General features: G+C 39.6%; 1 protein-coding gene across 1 annotated transcript in view; it reads right to left on the bottom strand.

Annotated features, from left to right (window-relative positions):
• The window catches only part of LOC126449172 (CLIP-associating protein 1-like), a 246,609-nt gene that overhangs the window by 126,645 nt on the left and 103,846 nt on the right, over positions 1-16,118 (bottom strand). The window contains 1 exon segment of the mRNA XM_050091014.1: positions 13,934-14,127. Coding sequence (XP_049946971.1) covers positions 13,934-14,127 — 194 coding nt within the window.

Genomic DNA, 16,118 nt, shown 5'->3' with positions numbered 1-16,118 from the left:
ACATTGTTTTGAATGCCATGCTGACTGCTACTTAACAGTGACTACGTCAAAAAGACATTCTTTCAATAGTGACATTTCCTAGAGTACATGTATCTTGAAACTTAAAGCTTTTCGAGATAAATGGAATGTTTCCTGGTTACCATCTGCAAGTATCACATTTAGTGAATCACTGCCAGCGATATACATGCAAGTTAATCATCAGAGAGAACAATCAAATACTTAAAAAATGTAGCTTCATCAGACTGTGTATACTGTTTGGTTAGGGCATTTATTTGTATGTAACACGTTGGTTTTAGCAACTTAAATGTATTTGATTTGTGCTGTGATGTCTCAAAGATTTTCAGTAATTTCTTTCCACAGCATATCTCTCCTTACACTATAGTTGATAGTTGCGTCTTTGCTGTGTGAACAAAACAAATATCTGTGCCTATAATGCTCAGCAATAAAGATTTGCAAAACATACTATATATAGAATATATGTAATTGCCAATGCCCCCCCCCCCCCCCACACACACACACACACACAGACAGAGAGAGTCAGTCCTGGTGCTGTGGCCTGACTCAGGTGAGACGTTCACACGAAGTGGAACAAAAAGGACAAGAGGTTTGAAAAATGGGGCAGGTAACAGCTAGGAAAGAATGGCAGCAATGGAACAAGATAGGAATGTGCCACCAGCGAATTCACCCTGAAGCAGAAAGGGGAAGTCCATATGGTACACATGATGAAATAGGAGGAGTTGGTTAAGGGGTAATGGGTGAGAGCCTAGAACAGAGAAAGATGGAAACGACAGAGAGAAATAAGTGGGAGCAGATTATGAGATAGAAGACTCTGACTAAATTCAAGTGTTGGAGAGAGACTGAGGAGGGTTTGGGAGGGAAACCCAAGAGACAGAGTTGACGTGGTTATGAGGAATGTGTTATCTGATATTGAGACCTGAACTTTTTTGTGATCAAATATTATGTTCATCTACATATACATCTACATGGATACTCTGCAAATCACATTTAAGTGCCTGGCAGAGGTTCATCGAACCACCTTCACAATTCTCTATTATTCCAATCTCATATAGCGTGCAGAAAGAATCTTTCATACAAGTTCTGATTTCCCTTATTTTATCGTGGTGATCGTGCCTCCTTATGTAGGTCGGTGTCAACAAAATATTTTCGCATTCGGAGGAGAAAGTTGGTGATTGGAATTTCGTGAGAAGATTCTGTCGCAAAGAAAAACGCCTTTCTTTTAATGATTTCCAGGCCAAATCCTGTATCATTTCTGTGACACTCTCTCCCATATTTTGTGATAATACAAAATGTGTACTCCATCAGTCCTATCTGGTAAGGATCCCACACCGTGCAGCAGTATTCTAAAAGAGGACGGACAAGTGTAGTGTAGGCAGTCTCCTTAGTAGGTCTGTTACATTTTCTAAGTGTCCTGCCAATAAAACGCAGTCTTTAGTTAGCCTTCCCCACAACATTTTCTGTGTGTTCCTTCCAATTTAAGTTGTTTGTAATTGTAATATCTAGGTATTTAGTTGAATTTACGGCTTTTAGATTAGCCTGATTTATCATGTAACCGAAGTTTAACGAGTTCCATTTAGCACTCTAGGGACACTTCCCACCCACATAATTCAGACAAGCTGGTAGTGGGCTGAGTGGAGTGACACAGATGGTGCAGGATATGAAGCAGCCATGAAGCCAAATGTGTTTTGCTCAATATCATGCTGGCCACAATTTTGCAGTGTCATCCATTCAAGTGGGCAGCTGATGGGTTGTCAGTCCGTCATAAAAGACTCTGCAGGCATGTGATGCAGTCCAGAAATAAAGCAGAGAAGACTGGTGTATCATTCTAGTGATAAAACAGGTTGTAAATGGGGAAATCCACTGGCATAGGCAACTTTGACAAAGGGCTGAATGTTATGGCATGGCACTGGGACCAAGCATCTCGAAAACAGTGAAGCTGATTAGCGGTTTGTGTGCTACTGTTATGACCATCACTGGAAACTGGTTGGAGGATGGGGAACCTATGAGAAGACAACAAAGTATTAGGACTGGATGGGCATACCTCATCACAAAATGTGGAGGTCGGAGGCTTGGCCAGTCTGTAAGGCAGAATAGTTCGTGTTCTGTGGAAGATCTGATTGCAGACAATAATACTGGTGCTGGTACAACTGTTTTGGAACACACTGTTCAACACACACTTCTGAACATGGAACTTCACAGCAGAAAACCCCTACTCCTTCCCATGTTGCCCCAACAACATCGTCAACAATAATTACATTGGACACAAAATCATTGAGATAGGACTGAGGATCAATGGAAGCACGTCACCTGACTGCCTTAATCATGTTTCTTGTTCCACAACGACTATATTGAGAGTCCACATACATCATCATCCTGTCCAATAGCTGATCAACAGATGCACTGTGTTCAGGACCCAGGCCCATGGGGCAGTACAGTGATATGGGGGACATTCACCTGGGCTTCTATGGGACCTGTGGTAGTAATCGAAGGGACTATGAACACTGGACTACATGAACACTTGCATCTCTCCATGCTTGATGGATCCCCTGATGGTGTCGGAAGTTCCATGCAGCTTTTCACGGATGATGCTGTAGTATACAGAGAAGTTGCAGCATTAGAAAATTGCAGCGAAATGCAGGAAGATCTGTAGCCGATAGGCACTTGGTGCAGGGAGTGGCAACTGACCCTTAACATAGACAAATGTAATGTATTGCGAATACATAGAAAGAAGGGTCCTTTATTGTATGATTATATGATAGCGAAACAAACACCAGTAGCAGTTACTTCTGTAAAATATCTGGGAGTATGCGTACGGAACGATTTGAAGTGGAATGATCATATAAAATTAATTGTTGGTAAGGGGGGTGCCAGGTTGAGAATCATTGGGAGAGTCCTTAGAAAATGCAGTCCATCAACAAAGCAGGTGGCTTACAAAACACTCGTTCGACCTATACTCGACTATTGCTCATCAGCGTGGGATCCGTATCAAGTCGGATTGACAGAGGAGATAGAGAAGATCCAAAGAAGAGCGGTGCGGTTCGTCACAGGGTTATTTGGCAATCGTGATAGCATTATGGAGATGTTTAGCAAACTCCAGTGGCAGACTCTGCAAGAGAGGCGCTCTGCATCGCGGTGTAGCTTGCTGTCCAGGTTTCGAGAGGGTGCGTTTCTGGATGAGGTATCGAATATATTGCTTCCCCTTACTTATACCTCCCGAGGAGATCACGAATGTAAAATTAGATAGATTCGAGCACGCACAGAGGCTTTCCGGCAGTCGTTCTTCCCGCGAACCATACGCGACTGGAACAGGAAAGGTAGGTAATGACAGTGCCACGTAAAGTGCCCTTTGCCACACACCGTTGGGTGGCTTGCAGAGTATAAATGTAGATGTAGATGTAGATGGTGCTGGCATCAGCAGGATAATGGTCCATGTCACAATGCCAGAAACATGATACAGTGGTTTGAGGAGCACAATAGGGCTCCCATGTAAATGTCGTGGCCACTAAATTGCTTGATCCAAATCCGACGGAACACATCTGTGATGTTATCAGGAATCAGCACTACACTTCCAAATAGCCAGCCTGTAATTATGGATATTGCATGTGTTATTTGGTGCCCCACACCTCTGGAAACCTACTGATGACTTCTCATATTCATGCCATGAGGAATTGCTGCTATGTTGTGTTTTACATGTGGACCAAGATGCTATTAAGCAAGTGGCCCTACTGCCTTGGTTCATTTGCATAAATGGCATAACTGCTTTGAGCAGTTGCCCTGTCTCTGATGGGGTAAGTTATGCTCATGATAGGCCTGGGATAAAATATACTGGATGGGTGTATGGAACATATTCTGCACCTGAGCCTTTCACAGGTATATAACCCAAGTAGTGTGAGTGTGCATGTGCATGTTAAGGTAACAGTCCACTGAGACAAAAGGGCAGCTCGTTTTGTATTATCACATAATATGGGAGAGAGTGTGGCAGATATGATACGCGAGTTGGGATGGAAGTCATTAAAGCAAAGACGTTTTTCGTTGCGGCGAGATCTATTTGCGAAATTTCAGTCACCAACTTTCTCTTCCGAATGCAAAAATATTTTGTTGAGACCAACCTACATAGGTAGGAATGATCATCAAAATAAAATAAGAGAAATCAGAGCTCGAACAGAAAGGTTTAGGAGTTTGTTTTTCCCGCGCGCTGTTCGGGAGTGGAATGGTATAGAGATAGTATGATTGTGGTTCGATGAACCCTCTGCCAAGCACTTAAATGTGAATTGCAGAGTAATCATGTAGATGAAGTAGGAAACACATTGAAGCACTGCTACAAGGCAAGTCTCTCACTCGGTTGATATCCTAAGAGGATTTCATCAATCAATTTCACCAAGTAAAGTTCCAATATTCCATACTGAATGTGGCCTCTATCATTAAAACAAAAACTGAGTGAATGTACATTCTATCCCAGCTTTGTGTGCAGATTTGCCACATTAGCTAGCAGCTGAATGATGTTACATGGCAACATGGGTACCTGAAATGTAGACATTTGTAACAATACATAGGATTACGGATTAATGGCTTTACTTACAGCAACAAAAGACTACGTCACCTCCGGTAAAGCCCTGAATATCTGACTAAGACTAATATATATGTATATGAGGTACCGCGGTACCCCAGAGGCTGCTACCTAATGGAGATTTGTTTTGCCTCAAGAGTCACCCATGACATTAACATGTAGCACATGTTGAGTAACTTATTTTAAAATATATTTTAAACATATAAAAATATTTTAAAACAGAGTTCGATGATCTCAGTAGTTAAACTCACATTCTGTGAGAAATGACATTTTACTATCATGACACATCATGGCTCCTTATGACGTCTACAGCTTATAGTTTTAGTCCCAGTCCCAGTCTGGAACACCCAGATTCACCAAATCAACACTCAGTAAAGACTGGCTGAGTTCCCTTAGGCACTTATCATTTGGCACAGCAATGAGGACTTGTAGATTATTGAATATTGTGGACACAGTGAGCCTTCACCTCGTAAATGATATGATACCTGCTATAACCACGTACATGATATTTGGATACACAATGCAGCACCAGCTGCTGGTGCACTACACTTTGAATATTCCGCCAACAGAACAGCATCTGCGTGGACCAGCCACCAGAGGCCGCTGCAGTGGCCATATGACTTGTGCATATGACACGGCGTGTCACGCCATCTACTGGAGCCCTCCTCTTTATATGCATGGAGCAGCAGACACTTGCTCTCCCACTGTGTTCTTACTTATCATTTGCAAGTGATTATATCAGTACTTGGATTGTTTCTATGTTTGTATTTATGTTCTCAACTGTTGTTCACTTGTATGCGGAAGAAGAATTAACTATGGTTCATTTTGGCCGTACTGTTGTTTGTTTCAACAATACAATACCTGTTATATTAGTTAAACGAAAACTATTCACTAATTAAAGTCACTGTCTTGAAATTAAGTATCTGTTGTACTCCCCCTCCCCAACAAAAACAAAAAAAACCCACTTGAGAGAGCTAAAACAACACAAAATAATGATGATATAAGAAAATGAATGAAGCACTAAAAACATATGCTCACAGAACAATAATTCATGAGTGTACAGATTTTCAGTTATGCACAACAGAAATAAAGCAGCAGTCACATTAGGTACATTTTGAAAGGGAGAAAGATGGAAGATATGGGTTAAGCCCATAGGTGATGAAACTGCTGGAGACTGCCCTTGAGCTATGCATGGGAAAGAGTATGTCATGAAATTGGCTATGGTGTCTTCAAAGGTACCATCACGGTTTTCACTTGCATGATTTAGGAAAGCCACTGAAAATCTTATTATCTTATTTCTAACCAACAAGACAAGAGATTTGAAGCCCACTCCTCCTAAACGGAGTACAATGCCTTGACCACTCTGCAACCTCGGTGATGATTTTGGAACAAAAGAAATTTACAGTCAGACCTTTTACCACAACAATGAGACTCTAACAAGGAAAAATACAATATCAGAATGCACAGTACTGGAAACATACAGCTATCATTGTATGTTCAACTACAATAAACACTGTAAAACTTAAGGGTCACAAAGGTACACCAGTAAATACTAAAGAATGAAGAGAATGTAGTAAGCCACTGAGATCTCAAAAGACCTTATATAACTAAGTGAGGTGAAAATTGAAAGGTGGCTCACACTTTAGAACACTAAGAACTATCCCGAAAAGTCTTGATAATCCTGTGCATATTTGTTGTCTACTTTCCTCAAGGGGTTTGCATTTCAGCTTTACTCACTCACTGTTTACAAACTTTACCAGAGATAAGTTTTTTTTATTTTTTTAAAGGACCTTATGGTGTGCAAGGATTATTATAGTGTTACACACTGGAGAGCCAAAGAAACTGGTATACCTGCCTAATACCAAGTACTGCCTCCATGAGCACGCAGAATTGCTGCAAGATTACGTGCCATGGACTCAACTAATGTCTGAAGTAGTGCTGGAGGGAACTGACACCATGAACCCTGCAGAGCTGTCAATAATTCTATTAAGAGTACGAAGGTGTGGAGAACAGCACGTTGCAACGCATCCCAGATATGCTCAATAATGTTCATGTCTGCGGAGTTTGTTGGCCAGCACAAGTGTTACAACTCAGAAGAATGATCCTGGAGCCACTCTGTAGCAGTTCTGGACGTGTTGGGTATTGCACTGTCCTGCTAGAATTGCCTACATCAAACGGAATGCACAATGGACATGAATGGATGCAGACAAGATGCTTACGTACATGTCACCTGTCAGAGTCATATCTAGACATATCAGGGCCCCATATCACTCCAACTGCACATGCCCCACATCATTACAGAGCCTCCACCAGCTTGAACAGTCCCCTTGCTGACATGCAGGGACCATGGATTCATGATTATGTCTCCAAACCTGCACATGTCCCATCAGTTCGATACAACCTGAAACGAGACTTGTCAAACCAGGCAACATGTTTCCAATCATCAACAGTCCAATGTCGGTGTTGATGGGCCCATGTGAGGCGTAAGCCTTTGTGTCATGCAGTCATCAAGGGTACACAAGTGGGCCTTCGGTTCCGATGATGTCTTATTGAATAGTTTGCCTGCTGACACTTGTTGATGGCCCAGTATTGAAACCTGAAGCAATTTGCAGAAGGGTTGCACTTCTGTCACTTTGAATGATTGTCTTCAGTAATCATTGGTCCCGTTCTTGTGGGATCTTTTTCTGGTCACAGCGATGTTGCAGATTTGATGTTTTACTGGATTCCAGCTATTAATGGTACACTAGTGAAATGGTTGTACAGGAAAATCCCCACTTCATAACCACCTCTGAGATGATGTGTCCCATCACTCGTGTGCCAACTATAATATGAAAGTAACTAAATAACTCACTTAAATCTTGATAACCTGCCATTGTAGCAGCAGTAACCAATCTAGCAACTGTGCCAGACATTTGTTGTCTTATATAGTCAGTGTCGTATTCTGCCTGTTTATCTATCTCTGTATTTGAATGAGTATGCCTATACCAGTTTCTTTAGCACTTCATTGTATATCACTGGATATTGTACAGAGTGATAAAGAAGCCCACTTACTTTTGAAATTGCACTATTCATGAAATAATGTAGTTAGAGAGAGGGCAAACTGAAATGATATGCGGTTTTACTGAAACAAAACACTAGTGCAGCAACTGGCCAAAAGATGGCGCTGGACAGCAATACATCAGTAACATCGCATGACAATCATGTATAAAATGAGCTGTAGTGAGAGAGAAAGCCAGATGCACCAGCAATCACGGCATGTTGGTTTTATCAGGAATAACACTATTTGCAAAACTTTGCTATCAGAATGGAGAATCCGCTACTGCATCTTTACGATCCTATCAGCATAAGAAGGGTGTTCAAACAGTTAAAGGTCGTCTGACAAGTGTCGCTGTGAAGAAAATGATCACAAAGTTCATAGCCAAACGCTATTTAGATGATCGGTCCGGTAGTGAATGATCAGACTCCAATTGCTACTTCTGCTCAGGTAGTTCAGGAAGAAATGGAGGTATCAGCAGGTTCATCTCTGCATGGTGAAGTCAGCGCTCATGAAGTCGCATGTCGCACTGGCATTCCACGCACTATTGATTAGAGTGTACAAAGGTGTAGCCTCCAATGCTATCCGTACAAAATCCCCAATTGTCAAGAAATATTAGCCACCGATTTTGTCACACGGAGGGCATTTGTGGTGTGGGCACTTCAAAGAATGGGGGATGATGACAACTGTTTGTCTAATGTGTTGTGGAGTGACAAGTCCACTTTACACTTTAAGGGTGTGTCAACACCAACAACTCCAAAATTTTGTTTACCAAAAATCCTAGAACTGTCATGGAAATCCAACTGCATGTCGAGAAAGTCATGGTGTGGCTTGGATGTGCCACATTAATTGTGACTGGACCCTTTTACTGTGAGGAAATGTGAGCTGCTGTTTTCAAAGTGTCAGCATGACGGATTCAAGGTATGCCAATATGTTACAGAATTGCATCATCCTTAGCCTGGCTAATAAACACCTGCAAGAAGGTATGACTTTTATGCAGGTTGGCACTTCACCCCATATTGCTACATGTATAAAAGATTTCTTGTTCACATTGTTTGGCGAGGATCGCGTGCTGAGCTGCCACTTCAGTCATGCTTGGCCTCCCAGGACACCAGACCTCAATCCATTTGATTATTGGTTGTGGGGTTACCTGAAGTTGCAAGTCTACTGCAATCATCTAATCTCATTAGTTGTGCTAAAAGAGAACATCTGACGGCAATTTCTCACCAAACATACTGAGATATACAGCACTGTTCACGACACTGTCCCTGGACTGCAGGTATTGTTGATGAATGATAGCCGACATGTCAAGCATTTGTTAACATTGTCTTTGCTGAAAATAAATTGTTACGCTACTTATTGCTTTGTATCATATGAAGTGCCATCTGTTGGTCATTTTGTGCACCTTTTTTTGCTTTCAGTAGAACTCCATGTCATTTCAAGAATATATGTCAATTTTTACCTCACTACTCACATTAGTCCATGGAATGATGAATTATCGAATGTTAATAGATTTTTGGGTCACCCTGTATAAAGGCATTTAATAAGTGAACATGTGCTGAGTTTATTTTACAAATATGTCATGCATACAATTTAAAAAAAAATACTACTTCATTTGAATTATAATTTTATTGCATAAACCTAATCGGGTTTTCATTTGAACCGTTTTGAAAATAGGCGTGTCTCACTGAAGTTCCTTATTACTTTTGGATGTTCACTGTCAATTTTTTGATTCTGAATTACATCCAGCTGTAGTTTTTGTGTTCTGTAGCTTTCTAGCGTCTCCGGGATATTTAGTGTATGAAAAATGGTCAGCACTTTATTCATGTCTGGTATTTGGCAACATTCCACACAGATGGGTTGTGACAACTGGCTTAACTAATTCTTTAGTTGAAGGGCTGCCATGTGTTCACAAAATCTAATGTCAAAGGCTTTCCCTGTCTTTTTGATATAGAAGGTTCTACAACTACATTATATTTTATATTCTCCATGTTTCCAAAATTTATCTCGTCTGTTTACTATATGTGGAAATGCTATTCCTTGCTTTTCTTGGTGTTGATTTTATGTTTCTCCAGGATTTCTGACTTCCAGTATAAGACAGTACCAATGAATGGTGTGTTATGGGGTGAGTGTTTTTTTATGTTCTTTAGCTTTGTCACACACTTTGTTACCGGCTATGTTCTAATCATTCTGTTACGGTTTCAACTTTGTAACCATTTTTCAGCACTAAATTGCCAACTACTTTGCAATACAGATTTTGTTACAACTGCATCTTCTGACAGGCAGTGTTAGTCCCTATGGAACATACTCTTAAAACGAAAGCAAAGCCGCCGTAAAGAGCCATAAATAAAAACTTGAAGTTTAGTGATTGGTTACATTGTATTTGTTATTTTTACTGCAATTATACTCTTACACAATGATGCAGCATATCAGAGCCCAACGTCATCTGGTAAACAGTAGAGCAACATTAATTAGCATTTAAGCATTCATCACTCTTAATGTCATCATTGTATGAAAACCTCTATTTGTGTGTGTGAAAGGAAGGAAAAATAATTACTTAAGCTGTTACACAATTTAACTCCCTCAAATGACAATCATATTTGCAGTACACACCAAGTAAGGAAGATTTCGGAAGACTACTTGATTCTGAGAATTATCATTCAGATACAACTGCTAAATTTACAGCTTGTCTGGCATACATATCTGGTAATACATATCATAATATTAATGACCAACAGAAAATGAAATGATTAAAATGCTGGAAAGTGGATCATCACTCATTTGATAAATGAAGCTGCAATAGGAGTGCAAAGTGTAATTATCCATACTTCGATTTCTTTAAACGGGAGTAGGCTATTTACCCAATGAATGAACTACACAGGACTAATTCAGTATCAACGTTATGTATGTGACAGCCAGTGTGAACAGTCTCATTAGGAAAGCATAATCATGTGGATCTCGAATACTCAATGATATTTCAAGAATGCAGCTGACTGATGTTTTCTACCACGTACCATATCACATCTGAGTACTTATCAGACACTGTCAGATGAAATGCTGCTAGTTCACACAGAGATGTCTGAAAGGAGTCCACACGAAATACGTGTACCATGCGTGGTAGAAAACAACTGGCTGCACTTATAAAACATAACTGGGAGCTGTAATGATTATATAAGCATGAGACAGCAACTAGAGATAGTCCATTAGAGATAGTCCAGAGACAAGATTTAATGGGGTTTGGGAATACCAGTGCTTATAAAATGAACATTAGTTAACAATAATCAAACCTAAAATACACAAAATAAAGAAATACACACCAAAAATAAGGTTCGATAATGAAACTGAGATAAGATGGAATAATTGTTTTAATCCAACAACAAAGAAATGAACAGAATATACAGATAAATACTTAAAATCGAAGGGTGACAATCAACAACAAAGGTCTCTAAATTGATAGGAAATAGCGCATGCCATTATCTTCAAAGGTAACAAAGATTACAGGTATGATACAAGTGCCAAGAGATTATTCATATCTCATATGCACATGAAGTGGCGCAAAAATTCTACAGCTTGGTGACATACCATGAATGAGATACCTATTATCATTCTGTATAACACAGTATTGGCATACAACAACAAGGAGATAGAAAGGGTGGCCACTGTCTCTCCTCATCCTCACAATAGATGGGTTCATCACATTCTGATGATCTTTCTAAACTATGATTGCCTTCCACCCCCAATCCCTTGAGGTAGGTAGGTAGGTAGGTAGGTTGTGTGTGTGTGTGTGTGTGTGTGTGTGTGTGTGTGTGTGTGTGTGTGTGTGTGTAGAGGGGAGGGGGGAGGGGGAATAGAGAGATTAAATGGTGCTGTCATATACAGTCCCACATAAAGTAATAATTGGATACAAAATTTTCCAATTCTTATGCAGAATTTCAAACCTGCAAGAAGATATGGATAGCAAATTTCTAACAAGACACATGCACCTGACATCCATCATCAAGCAGACGACATGATGAAGTTCAGACGTCTTCCATTCTCAACATACATAATACTTTCTCATTTGGTAACAAAAGAGTAAAAGTCAACTGGGGTACAGCCTAAACCAGGATTACCATGATTGTAGTTCCAGTTTCAAAATGCTGTAGAAAGAAAACCACTGCTCAGAATGACATCAAATTTGAACAGCATATTAAAATGCCATTAGAAAAAAAAGAATTAGTTTGTTTCTCAGTCTGTGTCTGAGACTCCCATCACTGTCTCCATGAAGGATTGCCTCCTGGAAAAGCTCCATCACAAGAATGGTGACTGCACCAGTAGCCCTGCAGAGAATCCGGACACTTGAAAGTATGAAAAACTGAGATCTGATGGAAAAATTGAAAAATTGTTGGAAACCAACAAAGAGTTCAATATAGTTTAGAGATAAATATTTAAAACCAAAGCGCGACAACTGACAAGAAAGGTCTCTAATTGAAAAGGAAATGGCACATGCCTTTACCTTCACAGGTAGCAGTGCACGAGTTCTGCTCAGGTTCTGGAGAAATTGGTTACACAATTCAAAAAGACAGATTCTTTTGAAGTGCAATGTGGCAGAGGGAGGAAAGCAGTTGATCCAATGTCTGTCAAAGACATAATTGCAACACAGCACAACAGATCAAGCAGTATTGTGCAAAAATGCTGCACATGGGGGAACCTCCCCAAACATTGGACATGCTTTGAGCAGTGTGTAAAATTCTACAAAACACCCTGCATTGCTCTCCATACATCATCACCCATGTTAAAGAGTTGCTTCCTGCTAACCTGCCAGCAAGACAAACCTTCAACAGTGTGGATGTGTTGGTAGGATCATTTTTATGCAAGATGGTACTCCTCTGCACATTGTAGTCAGTTAAGCAGCTGCTGCAGAGGAATTTCAGAAATGCTAGAATTATCAGCCATCATTTCCCTAGAGTCTGAACATCCCAATCTTCTGATCTTAAACCGTGCAGTTTCTGTTTGTGGGATTATCTGAGAGGTGTTGTGTTCAATGCTCGAATGTAGTTGAAACGAAGGCATGCACTGAGCAACATATTCTAAATGTCTCCCGAGACACTCCAATCTGTTGTGCAATATGCTGTTTCTCAATTTCAACTTGGGGCAGAAAACAGTAGACAGCATATTGAACATGGCTTGTTTTGGTATCATAACAATTAGAAACCAACGTCATTTTACTTTTGATGCAGTTTTTGGCCACATGACAATTAAAAACTGATTTTTTCCATCCGATGTGGTACGACTTTGATATGGTGTTTTTTGTTGAGCGCCAAACTTATGCAGTCATGCACTTTGAACAGTATGGATGGTGTAACATGCAGCTCAAACCACAGCTGTCACACTGCGATTCCATCTGTCATTTGCAGAATTTTCATGAACTATGTATGTGTGTGTGTGTGTGTGTGTGTGTGTGTGTGTGTGTGTGTGTAATACACAGTTCAAACTTGATATCATTCTGACCAGGGGTTCTCTTCCTACAGCATTTTGAAACTGAAACTTTAATTATGGACACCCTGTAGATTACAGTTAAAAGTAACTCAACGAAGCTTTTTTCTGCAAATAAATACAGTGTGTTTCACAGTTCTTATTACAGGCTTTTATAGGTTGCAAAAAGAACTTAGCAGATAAAGTTCTGATAAGAAGTCAATGACTGGACTGTACCATTTGAATGTCAAATAAGATTAAAGATTGAATCACTTTCAAATCTCCCAATTAGTGGTATGCACACTGCAGAGACAGTGAGTTCTGACCTACGTGCTCTATTAGAGCCCACTGCACCGGCAATGTTTCCAGTACTCATCATCAGGTTCTTGTTTATGCAATGAAGGACGTGCTCTTCAAAGTCGAGAGTGCGACACATCCACAGAGAACCATAATTGACCCTCTTAGCAGTGACATAATAGTTTCTCACAGCCATTGTTGTAGTCAGATGAAAATGGTATGTGATGTCATAACTACAACAGGGACTGTCTTCTCAGTCTGTGTACGTGCGCACCATGAAGAAGAAAATTTAAAAGTGATGTGATATTCAAACTTATTTTATATCCAAATATTACATTTCAGGACATGGGTTCCCAATCAAAATTATATCCACCAACCACTAGAAGCTAGTAACAGAAACTGTGAAACATAGTGAATATGAAAATTGATCTATGTAACTATTCCATTCTGTGGACACCTGGTCCCATCAAGATTACAGCTAAACTCAGCTGATAAACACACAGCCATAAATAAATATCTTCTGCATGCTATAAAAATATTAATGATAGTGTAGTTGATGGTACCTGCAACAGTTCGACCTCTTGGAAAGTCACTTCCAGCTGCCAGCCTACCTCCTCTTCCTCCTTGCTGGTCTGCTATATTGTTTGAATTTGACATTCCCATTTCAAGATTAAGAGCTTTCTTATGTGTACTATCCAGTGAGTTTAATATCTGCTCAGCATTTTCATGAAAATGGAGCCGGAAATGCCAGAAAGCCCTACATACAAACAACAAAAGCAAACAATTATATACAAAGTACACAACACATGCAAAACATAAAAAGAAGATACAGAACATAGATGTGCACGTAACTTACATGTACAGATACAACACTCATTTCACAGTCTGCATCACATTCTTTATCATGCACTAATAAATGAAGTTTACGTTACTCTTTACAAAGGGAGAAAAGAAAGGAAAACAACAAAGAAAAACAGAAAATGCAGAAAGAAAGAATTAAAGCTGCCCAAAAAATAACAACAGAAACTGGGAATAATATTCTCTAATAATGAAAAACTGAAGCTGCAATGCTATAGTGAATAAATGAGTGATATTCAATAGAAAGTACTGAAAATCCTACAGATCAAGGCAAAAGATATGTAACACTATGTGCAATTCAGCTGAACATATTTGGAGTGGCTCATAATTCATGTTACACACTTCTAAAGATTGTAGAGGAAGCTTAGTAGATCAAGTTTACATAGGAATCCGCATCCGGAATCATCATACAACGAAGCAACAGAGTATTTAAGTTATATGTGCCAGGGTCTTTAAATGTATGTATGTACATGGTGATTCCATGATGATGTTACAGGAGATGGATAAACACATCAATCTGAGGCAATGGTCCCTGTACCAAAAATGAATTAGTCGAAAGTTACAAATGAAAATTATTCTGATGCCTCTGACTGTGGTATACATGTACCAGTACTGTTGTTGCTAAGATTGTAGGGTAAGCATCTTTCAGAGGTGGTAGTATATACAAAGACAAGAAAAATTGTCTAGTCAACATGGGCTCTAATATGCGTCGCTGAGGATCTATGAGCACTTGTTCATCTTTGCTGTTGTGAAACACATCTCCTTCCCCAACATTGCAAAGGTAAAACAAATATGGCAATTTGTTTCTCTCTTTCTTTATTTTTCCATCTATTTTATGTTTCCTGTGACAAAAATTTTATTGGAGAAAAACAGCCTTTTAAGAATGATGCAGAATGAAACCAGACTCAATCAAATGACTTACAAAGTAGGTGAGAGCATTATCCTCATTTATGTATTACCTCTTTTAGAAAAATATTTGAACCAATCTAGTATATTTAAAATAGTATACAATGAGTTACATGATGTTAGATGCATGCCAAATACAATCTGAGATTAATCATTAATACTCATCTTACTGTTATGACATATCTTAAGCATGATAACTTCACCTAGTGTGTCATGAAATAACTAAATTACCGTTGTTGTGCACAGTTGCAGGATGAATAAATTAAGACAGTACAAATATAGTTCATCAGGAGAGTTTAACTATCATAGTAACTTCTGCAGTTGCAGTTTAGCATTGACTACCCTTTTTCTGGATTGGTTTTGGCTGTGACATGCCATCCAAAGTGAGATATTGTTGAGTCAAGAGGCATACTAGTCAATGCATAGCTACGGTTTCAACTGAACTGCCTAATGGCAAAATTATATGTGTTACACAATGTAATATCACAGTGATTTAAGTCAAAGAGATATTTCCCATTTTAGGCCTCACGACAAAACAGTAATGGAAAGGGCATAAAAATCAGATGAGAAATGTTAGTTCAGACATCCAGTGTAACTAGGAGGTTGCCCACTCTACACACAGTAGTAAGTATCTAGCAACTTTTCTGGGTGTCTTATAAACACATATCTGTTGGGTGGAACTAACTTACTAACAAGGGTGTGCTGGAAAGTAATGCCTCCAAATTTTTTATTCTGCTCTCAATACTAGATGTGGTATTACATGTCATGTATATTACTCAGTCGTTCCCGCTTCGTTGACAAAAACTGCAACCGTATGTCGCTAGAGGGCTCTGAATTGTAGTGCATAACAAAAGATTGTGTAACGTAACTGTGTACGTCAATACATGTGAAACGACGTGCTGTAATCAAGTTTCGAACTCGAAGAGTTTGTCCATACATGGAGCACCATCTCCTTCAGTATGACAATGCCAGACCACAGATGAG

This window comes from Schistocerca serialis, unplaced genomic scaffold, assembly GCF_023864345.2.
Source record: "Schistocerca serialis cubense isolate TAMUIC-IGC-003099 unplaced genomic scaffold, iqSchSeri2.2 HiC_scaffold_711, whole genome shotgun sequence".
Lineage (NCBI taxonomy): Eukaryota > Metazoa > Arthropoda > Insecta > Orthoptera > Acrididae > Schistocerca > Schistocerca serialis.
This window is presented reverse-complemented; position numbering and strand designations above follow the sequence as displayed.